The 19,540-nt window shown below is 34.1% G+C and overlaps 1 protein-coding gene across 3 annotated transcripts in view; it reads left to right on the forward strand.

The window, feature by feature from the left end:
- The window catches only part of LOC118187912 (dyslexia-associated protein KIAA0319-like protein), a 268,310-nt gene that overhangs the window by 55,341 nt on the left and 193,429 nt on the right, over window positions 1-19,540 (forward strand). For all 3 annotated transcript variants that reach the window (XM_085809395.1, XM_085809397.1, XM_085809396.1), the window contains one exon: window positions 1,407-1,455. In XM_085809395.1, the coding sequence (XP_085665521.1) occupies window positions 1,407-1,455 (49 nt within the window). The remainder of the gene's footprint in view (window positions 1-1,406; window positions 1,456-19,540) is intronic.

Consider the following 19,540-nt stretch of genomic DNA (forward strand, 5'->3'; position numbering starts at 1 on the left):
GGAGGGTACCACGGACCGATGTGTTCGATCGCATCCACCTCGGTGCACCATTTTTCGTGATGACAAGAACATTGTGCGCATGGCAGTGATGGATCGCTCAGTCACATCACGAATCGTAGCACAGCACATTCAGTCTATAAAGCATCATCCAGTGTTTGCGCGTACCATTCGATGCCATTTACAGCAGAGTGGTCTGTTCGCAATACGTCCATTACTTCGTCTACCCGTGAAGCGTAACCACAGACGTCTTCACCGCCAATGGTGAGATAAAAGAAGGATGTGGATGGCAGAATGGAATGAAATTGTCTTTACTGATGAGTCACGCTGTTTTCTGCAACTCCACGATGGTTGGATTCGAGTCTGGAGACACCATGGAGAGAGGATGCTGAACAGCTGTGTTGAGCACCGCCACACTGGTCCTGCACCTTGTATTATGATATGGGGCGGTATTGGATATCACTCTTGCACTCCTCAATTTGCAAAACTCAAAAATACGCATTGCCGATACTTTAAATAGCCAGCGCTACATCCCCGAGGTGTTGGAGCCAGTTGCTCTTCCTTACCTTCAGGGCTTGCCCACAGCCATATTTCAATAGGATAATGCGTGACCACATGTGGCACACATTGTCCAAGGATTCTTCGTCAATCACCAGATTGAATTACTTCCATAGCCGCCTCGCTCTCCGGATCTTTCACTGATAGAAAACATGTGGTCCATGGTTGCTCAACGATTGACCCAGATTACATCCCAAGCTGCCACACCAGATCAACCAGATCATGTGGAAGCTGCTTGGTCTGCTGTACCCCAAGAACACATCCAAAGACTCTTTGAATCAGTGCCGAGGCATGTGGCAGCGGTGATCTCCAACAATGGGCGGCTACTCTGGCTACTGATTCTGGAAGCAACCACACTTCACAGAAGTCTATAAATTTAATCATTTGATACTCGGTCAACATGTTATCTACTAAATAAATTTTGTTGTGATATCTCTCGTCTTTCTTGGTGTTGCAATTCGGGTGGCCAGCAGTGTATATTCCACCTAATGTCATTTATGTACTTTTCATTTCTCTGTAGGTCACTTTAGTTGTTAGGAATTATATGTGTATTTTAATTGAGAGGAGTGATATTTTAAATGATTTGATAAAGAAAATTAGTCATACCAAAATAATACTTACGTACAATGGTTATTTATTAACTAATTACTTACTTTTTTACTAAATTTATGTAATAAGGTTCAGAAGTTGCCATGTTTTTCTGTATTTTTAATTATTATTTTAAATCACAAGCATTATTTCCTTTAAGAGTACCATCACTCAACTTTTACTTTCTATGTATTTCAAAGTATTATGTACATTTATATTTAAAATATTAGTTTTCTTGATTATGCATTTCTCTATATTTTCAGAGGAAAAATTTATGTTTGATGATGAGTTTAGTGATCCTGTTAATGAAGGGTAAGTTATTTTTATTGTGATTACGATTATTTGGATGTTGTGACTATTCAAGTGTGAAACGAATGAGGTTTTAGTCTAATATGAGACATTTCCTCATCAGAATGCAGATTAATAGTTTTTCTATATAACCTTAGGTTTTCGTATCTTGAGGGAGAGATTTCCTGCCACTAGCATAGTGTGCTTAGTTTCTGCCAGCTCTAGTAGTTGTAATCTATCTCTGCTTTGCATTCTCTTGCCACTAACACTTTAAACTCATGCACTTGCAATTTATGCAGTTGACTTATAGTTTAGTGTTAAACTTGAACTACTGGTCAACATTTAATTTGAATTGACTGTTCATATTTAAATTGTATTATTATGAGCTGTAATTCCTTGTAGCACAAAGTCTTGGCTTTATGTTCAAAAGTTCTGTTTAAATAAAAAGGCTGTTTTAAAAACCTTAGAACTAATCTTAATAAAAATTTCAGATGCTAATTAAAAATGAACAAGTTAATAGACTATTTTAATAAATTATTAAAAAAAATTCTCAGGCTTATTAGGACAGGAGTAGTAGACCTTAATCATCAACCATAAAATGACACATGATTGATAATTTTTACACATTAATCTAAAGCAATAGAAAATAATAATGGATTTTGGAAACCCAGATTTGGAATTTTACTTAAATTCTACATGAATTTAAGGTTGCTCTGGTTAGCCTATTAGATAAAACATTGGCTTCTGGAGTCAAAGACTTTGGATTAAAGTGTCACCAGGGACTGTGCTGTAATGGAGTTGGTATTTAAAAAGAATATGTTTACAGGAAAATTTATTAGTATTCTCAGAGTAGTGCTGATGCTTCTTCAATTTCTTGATGGTGAAATCTGAAAACCAGCTTCCCTTGCAAGACACCTTAGCATGGAGGCAACACACTGAGTAGAAAATTTGGACTGTACTAGATACTTGTATTGTGGGTTCAGGACTGGCTTTATCCAGCTCTGATTGTGCAAATACACCAATTTTTTTATCTACCGTAACTTTTTTTTGCGCACAAGAAGTTTACATTTATTTTTCATTGAGTCTAAACATAATTTTTGATTTCCAGGCGGCATTGTGTGCATTATCCTTTGTTTGAAAATGTACCTTTGGCATAATTCATAAGATTCATCTGACCGTTCTGGTCTGATTCTGTATCGACTGATGCCAGATTAGCAAAAGTGATAATTGGTATTAGTATAAAGTTGCCGTTTTCCATAATTTAAAAAATTTACTGAGTTCTTAATTTTAAATGATTGATGACAAGTAAAAAAATATAGGAACCTTGTTAGTATGTAGCTGATTTTATGGAATGCTTCAAGGCACTATAATAGCTTCGTGTATATTTTCCTAAACATGCATGACCACTTTTTAGCCAACTTATGTAAGAACTTGTAGAGACATTCGATATTTTTTTGAAAGCAGACAAGATGAAAAATAGCAAACGCCTTCGCCGGGAATTGAACCACGGACCTCTGGAACACCGGCCCAGCGTGCAGAACCACTGCGCCATGAAGCACGCTAGGAAAGTGGGAGAAATACCTTATATACTCCCCTTTTTAAAGGCCGACTAGGGTTTTAGGGGACCTAGTCGCCAAATCCTGGGTGCGGAGAATCATCATCCACAACCCTTTTAGTTTGGGCGCCACTGTAGAGACATTAGGTATTTTTTGAAAGCAGACAAGATGAAAAATAGCAAACGCCTTCGCAGGAAATCGAACCACTGGAATACCGACCCAACATGCACAACCACTACACCACGAAGGATGCTAGAAAAGTGGGAGAAATACCTTATAAACTTAGCCAGAGATTTAAGCTTGATGATAATTTTTCATTAATTTAAAGAAGACCTGCATGAGCATTATCAAAGTCACTAATTGTGGAATCTAGTTTTTACAGCAGAAAACGAAATACAGTCAAAAGTCGTTAATCAGAACTCGTCGGGACATCTGCAATTCCGCATTATCGATTTTTCCGGATTATAGATCATCAGTTTAAATCTGGTTAGCTGGCATGCAGAAATTATAAAATTAAAAATATGAAACCGTAATTTATGAAATAAAGAACAATTATGATCTAAAGGGTATCAAAATTTACAAAAAAAAGCGCTTAATATTTATTTGTTTACTTTATTAAACATTTCTTTCAATGTACGTTGTTTAAGTTGCTTCGTTTTTTATGTGATGATAATACATTCTCTTTAATTCTACAATTTCTTGTTCAGTTACAAAGTTCCGCTGTTCAAGTCCCATAATTGCTGTGTCGAGAATACCGACTAATTTGTCAATCGAAATTTTTCATTTTCAATAACCTCTGTTACTTTCTTCGCTATCGGAAGCAAATTATAATGACGAGGAATTTGATTTAAATCATATCAAAGACTGAGTACATCGAGATGAAATACTACATTTAGTAAGGAATTATAAGCCAAATAAAATAAAAACATCTGCCCTGAAGATACGGATAGTGCTGACAGATCAACTTCCAATTCATTGCGCGCCGCGGCATTAAAGATAAATAAAGTTTAGATAAACAAACGTTAAAGTTTAGATAAACAAAGGATATGCCTTTATCCATTTTTTGCAGCAATTCCATTTTTTCTTTAATGGACTTCGAAACATACCTTCGCTTTGTAGGTCCTTTACATATTAGTAAATATATATCAGAAATTCTATTTGACATAATCGAAAGTTCAAGCTTACTTTTATAAAATTGTTCTAACAGTCTGCAAAAAATAATAAGCTGAATCCAATTCAAAGATTAAGGAACAACGCAATCTGCAACATTAACTGAATTAGATAATTTTAGCTTAGCTTATACCATCCGTTATACATTAAACGCGCATTCGTAAACGTATTTTGTGCACGCGCACACGAATATTCACAGCCATAAAGGTTTTACGCGCATGCCTCGACAAGACGCATGCGCAGAAAGTTTAGCTTTGAGGTCTTGATTATACATCATTCCGGATTATGGGTGTCCGAATGAACGACTTTTGACTGTATTATATAAAACACCTTTACTTCACTGAGTTTTAGACAAAAGTGACTTTATAAAATAAAACTTTAGTCAGTGGCTCTTGATTAATGTATGAATGACTAATTGAAGTAATTATAATTACATTTGGGGGTAAAAAAATATGTGTCTAAAGCAGAAACTGTGTTTTAAAACACTTTTATAAACTTCAGTTGCTTATTAATTTTTTAAACAACTGCTTCCTTTTTTTTAAATGTGATATTTATTTTAGTAATCCTGTAAATCCTACATACATTGAAACAAAAAATATATATTTTTTACTATATTAATAAAGCAGTTATATTAAGGGAAGTTCATACATCATGCAAAAAACTTTATGGTGTTCTACCCCTCAAAAAATTCATTCTCTAAAATCGAAGTATGCAATTATGAATTTTTAATTATCATTCAACAAAATTCATAACTAAGGAAAATTATATATATATATATATATATAATGATCCTTTTCTGGCATATCCTATTCTTATCCTCTAAAGCAAGGATGTCAAACTCGCGGCCCACAACAAATATTTTTGCGGCCCGGCCAATATATCGGCAAATAATAATATATAATAAAATAACATATCGACGAAGAAAAAAATGAAACGTTTACTGCTAAGTAATTAATGATAATTTATTCAGTGTTGTTAGATTACTCACAGCCAGCTGACACACACACACACACTACTTAAATTACAAATGCGTGTGAGTAGCTTGCGTTCAGCTACCTTCGGCTTTTGGGGGACACGTGCACTCAGAACTTGTACGCATCCCCCGATAGCTGAATGTGGCCGAACTCATAATCTCAGTTTTCCAATCATAGTTTTGTACGATATATTGGTGCATGCACTTTGCTTTATTATTAATCATTACTTAATTCATATTGTTACGGATTTCATACTTATTTATTTAGTTAGTTTGTTTTATTTAGAATTGTAATTAGATTTACTTCATGTTGCCTTAGCAACGCAGACGATTTTTGAAAAGACAGCTGCGTTGGAAGGTTAAAAATAGCACAGCGCGTGCATTTAATACCTAATAAACAAATATCTTGTAATTGCTGTTGCCATCCACAAAAATCCAGATATTTATAGATGTTTCCAGTATATTCGAGAAATTAATTATAAAGCTTATAAAAGCCGAGAACAAACAACTCATCTCAGTAGTAGCTGTAGTTCTAGCGAACTGTTTGTTTACTTAATGCTGTGATTGATTTGTAGCGATTTCACTGTGAGATAGAATTAGTTTCTCTGTTTTGAATTGATTTTTGCTAAACGTTTGACATTTTGTGATATTGTTAGAATATTTTTGAAGAAATATTTCAGCATTTTGATTTATCTCTTGTGGAAAGAATAAATTTTTGTTAACTTTTTAACGTTAACCGTGTTTATTCCAGCCCTTTGTATTTAGTATGTCTATATCAAAACCAAATGGTAGTAAAATTAAATGAAAAATCGCTGACGAACATAGAATATTCCAAGTAAAATGGGAATTAGAATATTTTTGCTGTGAAGTAAAAGATAAAATAATCTGCTTGATATGTAATAATACTATTAATGTACCAAAGTTATATAATATTAAACGTCATTACGAACAACACAAATCGAAATATAACAATTACGAAGGATTAATGAGAGAAGAAAAGTTGAAAGAGCTCAAGTTAGGAGTGAAAAAGCAACAGTCCATGTTTAGTAAAGTGTTGCAAGAAAGTGAAGCGGCGGTACATGCAAGCTACGTCTTGTCCGAGTTGATAGCTAAACATTCGAAGCCTTTTACTGACGGTGATTTCATCAAGGAATGCCTAATGAAAGCTGGAGAAATTGTTTGTCCTGGAAATGTGAAGGCTTTTCAATCAATTTCATTGTCTCGAAATACAGTTGCGGAAAGAGTTACCGATTTAGCCGTGAATTTAAGTGATCAGATCAAAGCAAAATTATCTAGTTTCGAAAGTTTCTCCATTGCCTGTGATGAGAGCACGGACATTAGTGGCAAAGCTCAATTAGCAGTGTTTCTTCGTTCTTGTGACAAGAATTTTAACATTTTTGAGGAATTACTGGAACTAATACCGATGCCTGGTACTACCACAGGAGAAGATATATTTACTTGTGTTTTTGGACTTCTGCAGAAATACAATCTACCTTTGGCAAAATTAAAATCTGTAGCTACAGATGGCGCTCCATCAATGACCGGGAAAAACAAGGGCTTCGTAGCATTACTAAGAAAAAAACTTGGTGAAATTCACGGTTCAAACATTCATCATATGCATTGTATTATACATCAAGAAGTTCTATGCACGAAAGTAATAAATATGGAGAATGTTTTGTCATATATAAAAAAAGTTATAAATTTTATAAGATCTCGAGGTTTAAATCAGCATCAATTCACTGCTTTCTTAAGTGAGTTAGATAGTTAATATTCGGGTTTGTCCTACTACACCGAGGTACGTTGGTTATCTTGCTCCAAGATTCTCAAACAATTCTGGGATTTGAAAGAAGAAATATGTCAGTTTTTAAAAATGAAAAATCAAGACGTAAGTTTGTTTTATGATCCAATATGGATACAAGATTTATCTTTCTTGGTTGATATAACCAAACACTTCACCGATTTAAATTTATCGTTACAAGGAAAAGATCATATCATTACAAACATGTTTGACATAATTAAAGCATTCAAATGTCAACTAGTTCTTTGGGAAAAACAACTTAAAAATGAAGATTTGACGCACTTCCCGACGTGCAGCATGAACAAATCAAGTTTAGATGATACTTGTTCGTATCAAAAATTGCAAATTTAACAACTGAATTTGAAACGAGGTTTAATGATTTTAGTTCCCTCGAAGACAAATTTTTTTTTTGTTTTCTTTGATTTTCTCAATAAGTATTGACTCAGTACCCAGCCATATGCAAATGGAGGTGATCGAGATTCAATGCAACTCAAATTTGAAAGCAAAAGTCATTGAAGTGGGCGTGCCTGAATTTTACAAATATTTACCAGCCAGGTTTGAAAATACTCGAAAATTCGCATATGAAATTATTTCCATGTTTGGTAGCACTTATCAGTGTGAGCAGTTATTTTCAGTCATGAACGGTAATAAGTCTCCTATTAGAAACCGTATTAATGATGCTCACCTTGGGTCAGCGTTGAAAGTTATCACTGCAAACAAAATTTCTCCTGAAATAGGAAAGATAATAGCAGAGAAGAGATGTCAAGTATCAGGATGTAAACATTAAATTTTTCTTGTTCTTTTCTACATAAATATATATATATATATATATATATGTTTATTATTGTATTATTCGAAATAAATCTACGTTTCTATGAATATTTATTTATTTATTTATTTTTTTTTGTGGCCCGCCTAAAGTTAAACCTTGTTTGTTTGGCCCAAGCGTACCTATGAGTTTGACATCCCTGCTCTAAAGGATTCTTTTCTGTCATGTCATTTCTGTCTGGATTATTTCAGACAGACATCTGACTAAAATTAGTGTTCTATTCTTGAATAAATGTTTCAAAGAGGGTTAGAAATTCATCGAACTGTTGAAACATCATGCAAAAGTAATTAAAAGAAATTTCTATGTCTTTGAAGCGCATTTCTTCAATTTAATTATTTACATCTCCTTGGTGCAGTCATCTCTCACATATTAATATAAACCAGTGCTTTCTGCTTCTCTTACATAAAGCAAAAAGTAAAATAAATTTTAATCTAGCAGAAATTGAATCCACTTTAATTAAAAATTATAATTTTAAAATGCCACACAAAAATTCACATTTTCCCCAAATTTTTTATATGCAGAGCCATCTAGTATGTACATACGACAACTTTTAAAGTGAGAGTTCCCCCCCCCTGGTGTGAATTGACAAACGTGTAAAGCTATTTTTCCGTGTTTACACTTTTCGCTCCAATGTACCATTGTGAACACAGCTATAGTGTTATAGGACTAAAGTAGCAGTATTAGACCAAGTATAACCTCACATTATTTTTGAAGCCAAAAAACAAAAATTCAGCATTATATTTGAAAATTTTCGAGAACTAGTTTCGATCGTTTAACTACCTAACCATCTTTCTTAGCTGCCAAAGTGCAAATGAACAAGATAAAAAGTGGCTGGACAGGAGTTAAGCTACTGGCGCCATCTATTAATGAAACAAAGAAACTAAAACATTATTACTTTAAAGGCTGAAGGTAAAGATGGATTGAAATTAGGGTCATTAATCAGAGCAGTAATATTTTTTTAATGTGAAATGCCTCTAAAAATCTAATTTAAAAATAACGGATGTTTTTTGAATAATTTTGGCTGCAGAAAAATGGGAAGTGTGATTTTCGGACCAGCAGTGCTGGTTAACAGAAGACTTCTGTGTTTCCTTTTCTCTAACATATGCCTGATGTTCCTTGACACGAAATTTTACGGCTCTCTTAGTTTGACCAATGTAAATTAAACCACATTGTCAAGGAATCCTGTAACCCTCAGGAATTAATATCCGGAATGGGGTCGTTAAGTATGGAACTTGGAATTTTATTAATAAGAGAATTAACGACCCAAAAAATAAATTTCTGTAAAATACATGCAATTTTATAGCTAATTGATGTAAAGAAAGGAATGACAACAGAATTCTTGTAACAGAAAACAAGAATGTGCCTTTTTGTGTGTTGAGATGAGAATTTTTTAACTGATTTCTTAGTAACATTGGGTGAAAAGCCCTTGTCAGTAGCAACTGCTTTTAAATAATTTAGTTCTTGATTAAAAGCCAGTTTGGAGGAGCAAACTTGAAATGTATGGAAAACAAAGGAATAAAATGAAGCTAACCACTGTTTAGTTGGATGACATGATTTGAAGTGTGGTGGAAGGCAAACTGATAAAGGTTCGTGGTAAACAGTAGTACTGAAATAGGATGTGTCATGTGTGACTAAAATGTAGAGGAACAGAAGAGAGTCGGATGTCTCAAGTTCAAAAGTGAACTGAGTAGCAGGATCAATGGAATTACTTATTGAAAGAACTTTATTTAAATTATCTTTATTACTATCAATTTGACCAACTTATTTACTTATCCCATGAGTTACAAATTGAGCGACATTATATGCTCTTCCCAGAATTCATAAAAGCTGTATTCCTTTCTGCCCTATTGTATCAAATTTAGGCACGGCCTCATACAAATTAGCTAAATATTTAGTTTCTCGATTTTCTGCAATATAACGTTTACACCATAAAAAATGTCAATAGAGTGTGTAAAAATAGCTAAAAGTATTTATCCTGGAAATTTACTCATGGTTTCTTTTGATGTAAAATCATTTTTGATCGATGTTTCAGTGAAAGGTGTATTAAGATGTCTAGAAACCAGACTTCGTGAATTTCATTTCTCCTGCATCGGAATTGAGGAGCTAATTTCCCTTACACAAGTCTGTTTGAAACATGTATATTTTATATCCCAAAATAAGTGTTACAAGGAACTGAAGGATTTGCCATGGGACCCTCTTAGTACCATCCTGGCTGATATCTACATGCATTGTTATGAATGAAAGGTACTTGAAACTTTAAACTTCCCAGTATGTTTCCACTATATAGACAATATTTTTATCTTGTTTATGGTAATAAAGATGATTTAAATAAAATTCTTTCAGTAATTAATTCCATTGATCCTGCTATTCATTCACTTTTGAACTTGAGACATGCAATTCTCTTCCGTTCATCGACATTTTGTTCACATGTTACACATCCAACTTCAGTAATACAGTTTATCGTAAACCTTCATCGGTTTGCCATCCATCACACTTCAAATCACGTCATCTGACTGAACAGAAGTTAGCTTCATTTTATTCCTTTGTTTTCCATGCACTTAAAGTTTGCTCCTCCAAACTGGCTTGTGATCAAGGACTAAATTATTTAAAGGCAGTTGCTACTGACAAGGGCTTTTCACCCAATGTTATTAACCAAGCAGTTAAAAAATTCTCATCTCAGCACACCAAAAGGCACATTCTTGTTTTAGCAGATTATAAAAGAATTCTGTTGTCATTCCTTTCTTTCCATCAATTAGCTATAAAATTTGAACATATTTTACAGAAATTTAACTTTTGGGTCATTTATTCTCCTATCAATAAAATTCCCAGTTCCATATTTAAGGATCCCATTCTGTATATGAATTCCTGGGGTATTTACAGAATTCCTTGCCAGTGCAGTTTAAACTGTTACTTGGTCAAACAAATGAGCCTTAAAATTTCGTGTTAAAGAATGTGAGGTATATATATATATATATATATATGTTAGGAAAAAGGAAACTCAGAAGTCCTTTGTTGCCTAGCACCGTTGGTCTGAAAATCACACTCTCTATTTTTCTGCAGCCGGAATTATTCAAAAAACATCTTCCGTTGGTGAATTAGATTTCCTAGAGTCGTTTCACATTCAAAGATATCTTTCTGTTCAAGTTAATGACCCTAATATCGATCCATCTTTACCTTCAGCCTTTAAGGAAATTATGTTTTAATTTTCTTGTTTCATCAATAGATGGCGCCAAGTAGCTTAACTACTCTCCAGCTACTCTTATCTTATCAGCATTTTTTAGCTTCTTCATTTGCACTTTGGCATCTGAGAAAGTGGTTCGGTAGTCAAACCATCGGAACAAGTCTTGGAAAATTTTCAAATATAACACTGATTTTTGTTGTTTGACTTTTAAAATAATCGTTGTTCAGCATGTTATTTCTACCTAAATTGTAATCGTACAGATTTATTTAAGGCATTTTTATAGTTTATTAAAAATTTTGTTGCTTTTTGGGAAATTCATTTGAAAAATAAAAACATTTATAAACATCTAATTAATCCTTATTTCCTCAGTTTTTAGAATTTAATTAATTTTCTGCTTCTGGTATTATATTTCTGCATAAAATACCAGAAATAGAATAAAATTGATATTTACAATTTTAATAAATGGAAGAGTTGTTAGAATTTTGACAGTTTGAAACTAGTTTTTTCCTTCAATAAACAAAAATTTTGTATGTGATTTTCCACAAAACATAGACTCTTAGACATACCTTTCCCACTTACAGAAAAAATAAATAACAATAAAAAGAAGGTGTCCGTCGATGACATCGCGGAGAAAACAATGCAAGGCAAAAACATTGTGCTACAAAACATCATGGGAGAAAACATTGGAAAGAGAAAAAACATCAGAGTTCTTAAACATCATCATCGAAAATAATGCGGTTGTAAATGGTAAAAAATAAAGTGTCTACAAATCTTTGCATGATGATAACATCGCAGACATGCTTTTTTCAAGTTTTAATAATTGTAAATGGATATTCCCATGATGATTTGTGAGCACAAGATGTGAAGAAGGATAATTTTTACTTTCACATTTTTTTAATATCTAAGTTTTTGCAGAAAACGTAAGAAGGAAACTTAAGCATAGAAAATTAAATGCAACTTATAGATTATACTTTTCATGAAAATTACCAGTAAAAACTTTATAAAAAATGATTTATTAATGGCCTTTGTTAGTTAACTATGTCGGTTTAAAATTCTATTAAGTGCTATAAGTTGCATTAATTTTCTATGCTTAAGTTTTCTTCTTATTTTCTCAGGAAACATTTATTAGTTAATAAAAAATATGAAAGTAAAAATTATCCTTCTTTCCATTTTGCGGGCCCACCAGCGGCCGAGCGGTAAAGACGCTGAACACTGGTAGTTCGGTCTGAGGTTCGAATCCCGCGAACGGGCTGGCTGCATGGGCGTTTTCGTGGTTTTCCCCATGTGTAACGTGTATACGAGCCAGTTTCCCTTAGAAAGTCCTCCACGAAAGGCATCCCTCCCTTTAGGCAGATAGCCCTCGTGTGCTTTGCCATAATTAAATACACCAACACCATCTTTCCATTTTGCGCTCACAAATCATTATAGGAATATCCATTTACAGTTATTGAAGCCTGAAAAAAGCATGTCTGCGATGTTATCGTCATGCGATGACTTGTAGATACTTTATTTTTTACCACAATATTTCGACGACGATGTTTTTAAACTGCGAAGTTTTTTAACCGCTTTATTTTTGACAATGATGTTTTGTACCACAGTGTTTTAGAACTGCGATGTTTTGTAGCACGACGTCTTTACCTTGCGTTGTTTTCGTCCGCGATGTTTTTGCCATGATTTTTTTGGCTGTAACCAAAAAGAAAATAGTTATCATTCTATTGAAAAATATTGGGCTATATAAAAAGTCTCCATGGTTTTTTAATACATTTTTGAACAAAAATTTTCGTTATTGAAAATCAGTTTAGCATATTGACCATCATTATCTGTGACCTTTTGCCATTTTTTGAGTAGCTTCATAGTTCTATCGGGGTAGAACTTCTGTTGTTTATCGTCGAAAAACTTGGCCAAGTGATTTTCAGTGGTGCTTCGGTCAGCCAAATTTTGACCATCAAGATGGTTTTGCAGAGACCAAAGCAAATGGTAGTCAGATAGAACAAGATCTGGACTATATGGTGGATGCATCAAAACTTAGTAGGCCAAATTCAAGTAAAACAAATATCAAATCCTACCAACTTCTGTCAATTTGTTTCAAGTCATCAAAGATGTATGTAGCCGCACATTGTCATGATGGAACACAACTCCCTTTCTGTTGGCCAATTCTGGTCGCTCTTTCTGGATTGCTTCTTTGAAATGGTCGAGTTATGCACAGTATAGGGCCAAATTGATGATTTTGCCAGGTTGCAGGTCATAATGGGCAATTCATTTCCAGTTTCATCAAACATTTAACATAACCTTGTTTGGCGTCAATCCAGGCTTTGAAATCATTAGTGCAGGGTCACCAGCCTTTGACAATAATTGCTTGCATTTGATATTCTCGTATTTTACCCACTTTTCATCACCAGTAATTATTTGCTTTAAAAATGGTTCGATTTCATTGTGTTTCAGCAGCACTTCATTGATGGTAATTTGGTCAATCAAATTTCTTTGCGTTAATTCATGTGACACCCAAACATTGAGCTTCTTTTTGTAGAATGCTCTTTTCAAATGAATCCAAACCGTCATGTGGTTGATGTTTAGTACCTCGGTTATTTCCTGACATCTTGCGTATCAGTCTTGCTCCACCAGTTGCAAAATTTCATCAACCTTCTCAGTGACTGACTGACCAGAGTGAGATGCATCTTTTGACATTGAAATTTCCGGAACGGAATTAAGCATACCACTTCTGGGTCCTTCGTTCACTCACAGCTTTTTCACTGTATGCTTCACAAATTTTTTGGGCATGTTTTTGCAGCATTTTTACCTTTTAAGTAAAAAAGCATAACATAGCATATTTCTTCAGATATTTCGCTCTGTTTCAAATCAGTACAGTAAGACCCCGCTTAACGCTGTTTCGTTTAGCGCTGTTTCGGTTTAGCGCTCTTTTATTTCAACCCGGGGATTCCACGAAATCGCTCGCAGTATACGGGGATTCCCCGAAATGTTATGCAGCGATAGGTTTCAAATACATATCCGAAAGAGTGTACTTGTATTTCTTGTTTGGTGCAGTATTGTACAGACATATTTTGAAGGGGTAAATGTGGAAGATGTCGAAGAAATAATTCAAGAAGCAGCGGCTAGTCTTTCTAATGATGAGCTCAAGGAATTAACTGAACAAGAAGAAAACAAAAATGTTGACAGCAGTGATTCAGAAGAAGAGCAAAAAGAACTTTCGATGGCGTTTGTAAAAAGGAGTTTGTCTACTGAAATACCATAACTGAAATAATGGATCAATTCATTGAAAATGATCCGAATTTTGACAGGAGCTCAAAAGTAAGGCGTGGTGTTAGAGATGCTCTATCCGTTTATGAAGAAGTTTTAAGAGAACAACGCAAAAGAAAAAAGCAAACAACATTAGATGCTTTTGTCACAAAAAGGCAGAACACTGAAAACGCGGAAGGCTAACTAAATATGACTGACTTCGAATTTTATTTGTTTTTTTTTTAAGAATATTCGTTTTGTTATTTATATTTTGTTTTTATTTTTGCAAGAAATAATAATGTGGTATTAATTTGGGCTTTAAGAAATAAATGTTTGGTTTTATTTTTATTAAAAAAACATAGTTTTTAAATTTAATACCTAACCAATTTCCTAGCCATCTTCCCCTAACCCCAATATTTACATGTAAAGATAGCCTCGTTTAGCGCTGTTTCGCATTACGCTCTACTTTGATGGAACGTATTCCCCGCGTTAAGCGGGGTCTTACTGTATAACCTTTTACACGATCAACGAATTAGAAAACCATCTTCACAAACAGTGGAAGCTGAATGCCACCCTTTAAGCACATGTTCGTTTGAGACAATCGGGATAGTGTTGCCAGATGTATAGGCATCAACGCCATGTACAGGCAAAAAACCACGGAGACTTTTTATATGACCCAATAGAAAAGGAGGGAAAATTGAATTTATAAGATAAAGCTTTTAAACATTTTCAATAATACAATAATTCAATATACAATTTAATGTAAAATCATTAACTGAAGTTGTCAGATGTTGATGAATATGGAAGACTTCAAATAAGCCTAGTTCAGTAAGAGAAGCTTTTAAATAATTTGAGTAGAATTAGTTTTTAACTGGAACCATACCCCCGAAATATAATTGTGTTTAATCAGTTAGCCTCCTTACTGCCTTTATCTTCATGGTTTCAATACTGAAAGTGTTTTTTTTTTTTTTTAATTGCAGGAATGACTTCTTTTTTGCTTAATTAAAGTACTGTAGGTTTCAAGCAATATTCTTTTTAAACATGCATCCAAAAATGCATTTTTTATGGACTTTGAATAACTGATTCAGACACAGTAGGACACATACGTGCTGTGTTTGAGTATATTTCTGGTATTACTAAATGAAAAAAATATATATATAAACTTTGTGAAACAAGTTAGTTAAACTAATCAATTACATGAATTTTGCATGATGCTGTTAGAAATACTGTTCTGAACACAAATGAATTCATTAGCTCTAACCTCCGAACAGAATTGCATCTTCTTCTTCTTCATCTTTTTTTTTTTTTTTTTTTTTTTTTTTTTTAAGGTTTTCCAGAAATTGTTGAGAACAATAAAGACAGTTTTTTAGGCTCTTGTTTTTCAAGTTGAGTTCAAGTTCAGTATGATTTATAAAATGGTTCGTAGTAAGATGACATACCTGTCAGCATGTAGTATTTACATACAAGAAAAATTGCAAGTATGTGCTAGTGAACAGGAGCTAAATTTGAGACACTCTAATTTTTTACTTATATCTTTCTCATCTTTTCTCACTGTTATTACATCATCATGTTGTATGATTTGCAACTATTTTAAGTATTGCTAAAACTATTTATATACATTCCTTCATGATCAAGGCCCACCAGTGACTCTGTAGTAAAGTTGCTGAACACTGGTAGTTTGGTTCAGGGTTCAAATCCTGGTAAATGGGATGCTGCATGGGCGTTTTCACTGTTTTCTTCATGTGTAACTTGTATACGAGCCACTTTCCTTTAGGAAGTCCTCCACAAAGCCATCCCTTCTCATAAGCAAATATCCCTTCTGTGCTTTGCTGTAGTCAAATAACCCAAATCCTTCAATGACCAATTCCTATGAGTGGACAAGTGTTTAAGGATGCTGAATGCTGGTAATTTGATCAGGAAAACTTGGTGGTTACATGTCAGTTTTTGTGTTTTTTCCCGTGCATAATGTGAACAGAGTGAGCCAGTTTCCCTTAGAAAGCTCTTCCCTTATAGGCATGTAGCTGTTGTGTGCTTTGCCATGTAACCTAATGTAGCCTTCGTGTTCAAAGCATCTATCGTTTTCCTAAGAAGATGGTCTACCACTAGAACTCGCACAGCATAATGATATAGTGGATTTTTTTAATTAAATTTATAGTTCATTTGTTGTCTGATGCTGACTTCTGTGACCTGTAGTCAGCTCATCTGCACACAATTTCTCGTGGCAAGGAACACAAGATATGCCTGTCGTTGGCAGCAGCCTTGAACACCTTACAGGTGACAGTGCGATTTAGCTGTGTTCTGCCTCCAGTTTTGATGGAGAGCACCCTGGGGGGATGGGTCCGAGGGTCTCCCACCCCTCAACCCCTACTACCAACCTCTTGAGAGGACTTTCGGCTTTGCCAAGTATTTAGAGTGCCCCATGCTGCATGGACACTATACATTTACAAAAATCCATGCCTTCTCTGGGATTCGAACCCAGGCCATTCGGCACAGCAGTCAGCGACGCTAACCACTGTACTGGTTGGGCGGCTATAGGTCATTTGTGGGGTTTTCATATCAGTTAAAATGACATTTAAAATTTTTTCATTTTTATTACTTTAGAAAATGACGTCTCTGTGCTATGTCTGCAGTTATTACCTAAATACTTTGTGTGCCTGCTGTAAGGGTGAAAGTTAAAGGTTAGGGCAAGAAATGAAGTTGTCATAGAAGACTTGTTGTTAACTGACATAAAACTTGTATTCTTTGTGGCAAAATTTTAAAAGTTTTGCTTATATTATTTATGTATGCTGAGAGCAGATATTAGACATTTCTGAAGCATTAAGTCATAAACATGGTCTTTAAAGACTAAGAAAGAAAATTTATTAATTGTGTAAAAATTAGCTCGGAAGTAGAGCTTATGGAGAATATAGGTAATTTTTAGCTAATTGAAGAGGAATATAGAATGACAACAAGGTTAATGTGATTATTTTTAATGATAGAATGTTTCTAATGGTTAAAAGGAATTTTTTAAAAACATTATCTTTAATGAAAGTGAGGAAAACATTTGTCCACATCAGTAGCTAATTGAGTTTATTAGGCAGAGAAAATTATGTAAGGTAACCATAAGCAGAATAAAAAGTGAAATATTATAAGATCTCCTTTTCATAACAAAGAGTTAAAATTTGGCATGGGGAGGTGAGCAAGCAATATTAGGAATAAATTTTCAAGAATGCACTGAATGATTTGTTTAGTATACTGGACCATTGCTACATTTGAAAACATAACCAAAAGTTGATTTTCCTGTGGCCAAATCATTAGCAAAATCTGCATCTAAGTATCCAACAAGATGGCAAGTATCATTAGCTACTGGAGAATGATCAATGCCGTAGTTTGCTGTAGCTTTCAGATATTTGAAAATATGTTTTACAGCATTCCAGTGCACTTTGCCAGAGTTGGCTCTAAATGTGCTAACCATATTTACAAGAAAAGCTATATTTGCATGTATTGTGATCCAATAGTTTCTCTGTAAGGAACTGTTTTCCCTTCTGGTAATGGGTTGGATTCTGATGATAGGATTATACCAGGATCTGCGGGTACAGTATTAAGACTCAAATCTTCTAAGTGAAATCGTTTCAGAAAATTCTTTATATAGCTTTCTGAATGTATGAGTTGAAATTGCACCATTTGTTTTATAATCAGTTTGCAATCCAACAAAATATCCTGTTTCACAAATTGTTGCTTCAAACTTCTTCAGAGCATCCACAATTTGAGATATTTTCTGTTCTTCACAAAGTATCATCCACAATTTGAGATATTTTTTGTTCTTCACAAAGTATCATCCACATGTAGAATTAAAATACTTTCTTATTTCAGAAGATACCACTAAAATCAGAGGGCTTTGCATGAATCCAAAACTAGTTAAGAGTGCAGAAAATGTCTTTTTCCAAAATCTAAAGGCTTGTTTCAATTTATACAGGAATTTTTTTAGCTGACACACTAAATTATTTTCATAATTTAAGCCTGAAGGAGGTTCAGGAATATTGTTTCTTCGGTTTTGCCGTATAAAAATGCAGTTTTCATGTCGATTTGTATGGCTTTCAATTTTTTCTGTTCACCTATAGCTAATAGGACTCTTATTGTGACAAATCTTGAAGTTGATGAAAAGTTTCACTGAAGTCCATTCCTTCCACGTGAGAGAACCCTTTGGCCCAAAATCTTGCTTTGTATTTGTCAATTTTTCCCTTAGGAAGATATTTTACTTTGAACATCCACATAGATCAAATTATGTGACCTGTCTCTGTGAAGGTACAAGATCCATGTTTTATTTTTATTGAGAGAATTTAAGCTCTTTCTTTATGGCTTCTTTTTTTTTCAGTTGTCTGCTGAAGAAGAGTTCATTTCCTCTTTGTATCTCTCAGGTGTCACGATATTTGCAACATTCAGTTCGTAAAGAGCAGGGAGTTGAGACTGTTCCTGGGGCAAAGGCTATGATGGCTATCTTCATTATTTGAGCTAGGACGATTGCTAAGCAAATCATCATCTAGTTCAGTTCATCTGTAGAATTTTTGTCATTCACAACATCTTCATTAATTGAGAATAAAAATGTTGACGGTGGTGTCAAAAAGTTCATCTGTAGAATTCTTGTCGTTCACATCATCTTCATCGAGAATAAAAATGTTGATAGTGGTGCATTTTTTATATAGTATTCTCCTCATTAAAAATAACATTTTTTAATACTTTGATGGTTTTAGTGACTGAACAAAAAGACTAATTCTTAGATTCTTTCGCATACCCAACAAAAATCATTATCTTGCCTTTGGGTGCTAGTTTGTTTCCTAAGATATTGGGCACATGCATGTGTAGACTTCTGAAATAAAAACTTTTAAGTGCTTAAATGAAACAGATTTTCCAGTCCATAACTGATATGGAGTCACGCCTGGAGTTTGAGTTGTAGGAGTTCTATTCAAAATTTAGACAAGTGTATTCACAGCTTCTGCCCACAGCTACAAAGGCAACTCTTTGGAATACATCATAGATCAAGCAGCCATAATTTTACTCATGTCCTTTTCAGATCTTCATTTTGCTGCGGAATGAATGTAAGGTGCTGTTGTTTCTAACTGAATACCTCTTTTGTTTAGAAATTCACTGAAGTGCACATTAATGTATTTGATTCCATTGTCAACTCTTAACTAGATGACCAAGTTTATTTTCACACAGCTGGACAAAAGTTTCAAATGGTTTTAAAGCATCATCTTGTGTTTAAGAAAAGAAATTGTTCTAAATCCACTGTAATCATCTTTCATTAATATGAAATAATTTGCTCCCCCTACTGACTGTGGGGACATAGGACCCCAAATATCACTGTATATTTATTCTGCTAGTTAAGTAG

Source organism: Stegodyphus dumicola, chromosome X2, assembly GCF_044657685.1.
Source record: "Stegodyphus dumicola isolate Sdum_Otavi_A_Nest chromosome X2, ASM4465768v1".
Lineage (NCBI taxonomy): Eukaryota > Metazoa > Arthropoda > Arachnida > Araneae > Eresidae > Stegodyphus > Stegodyphus dumicola.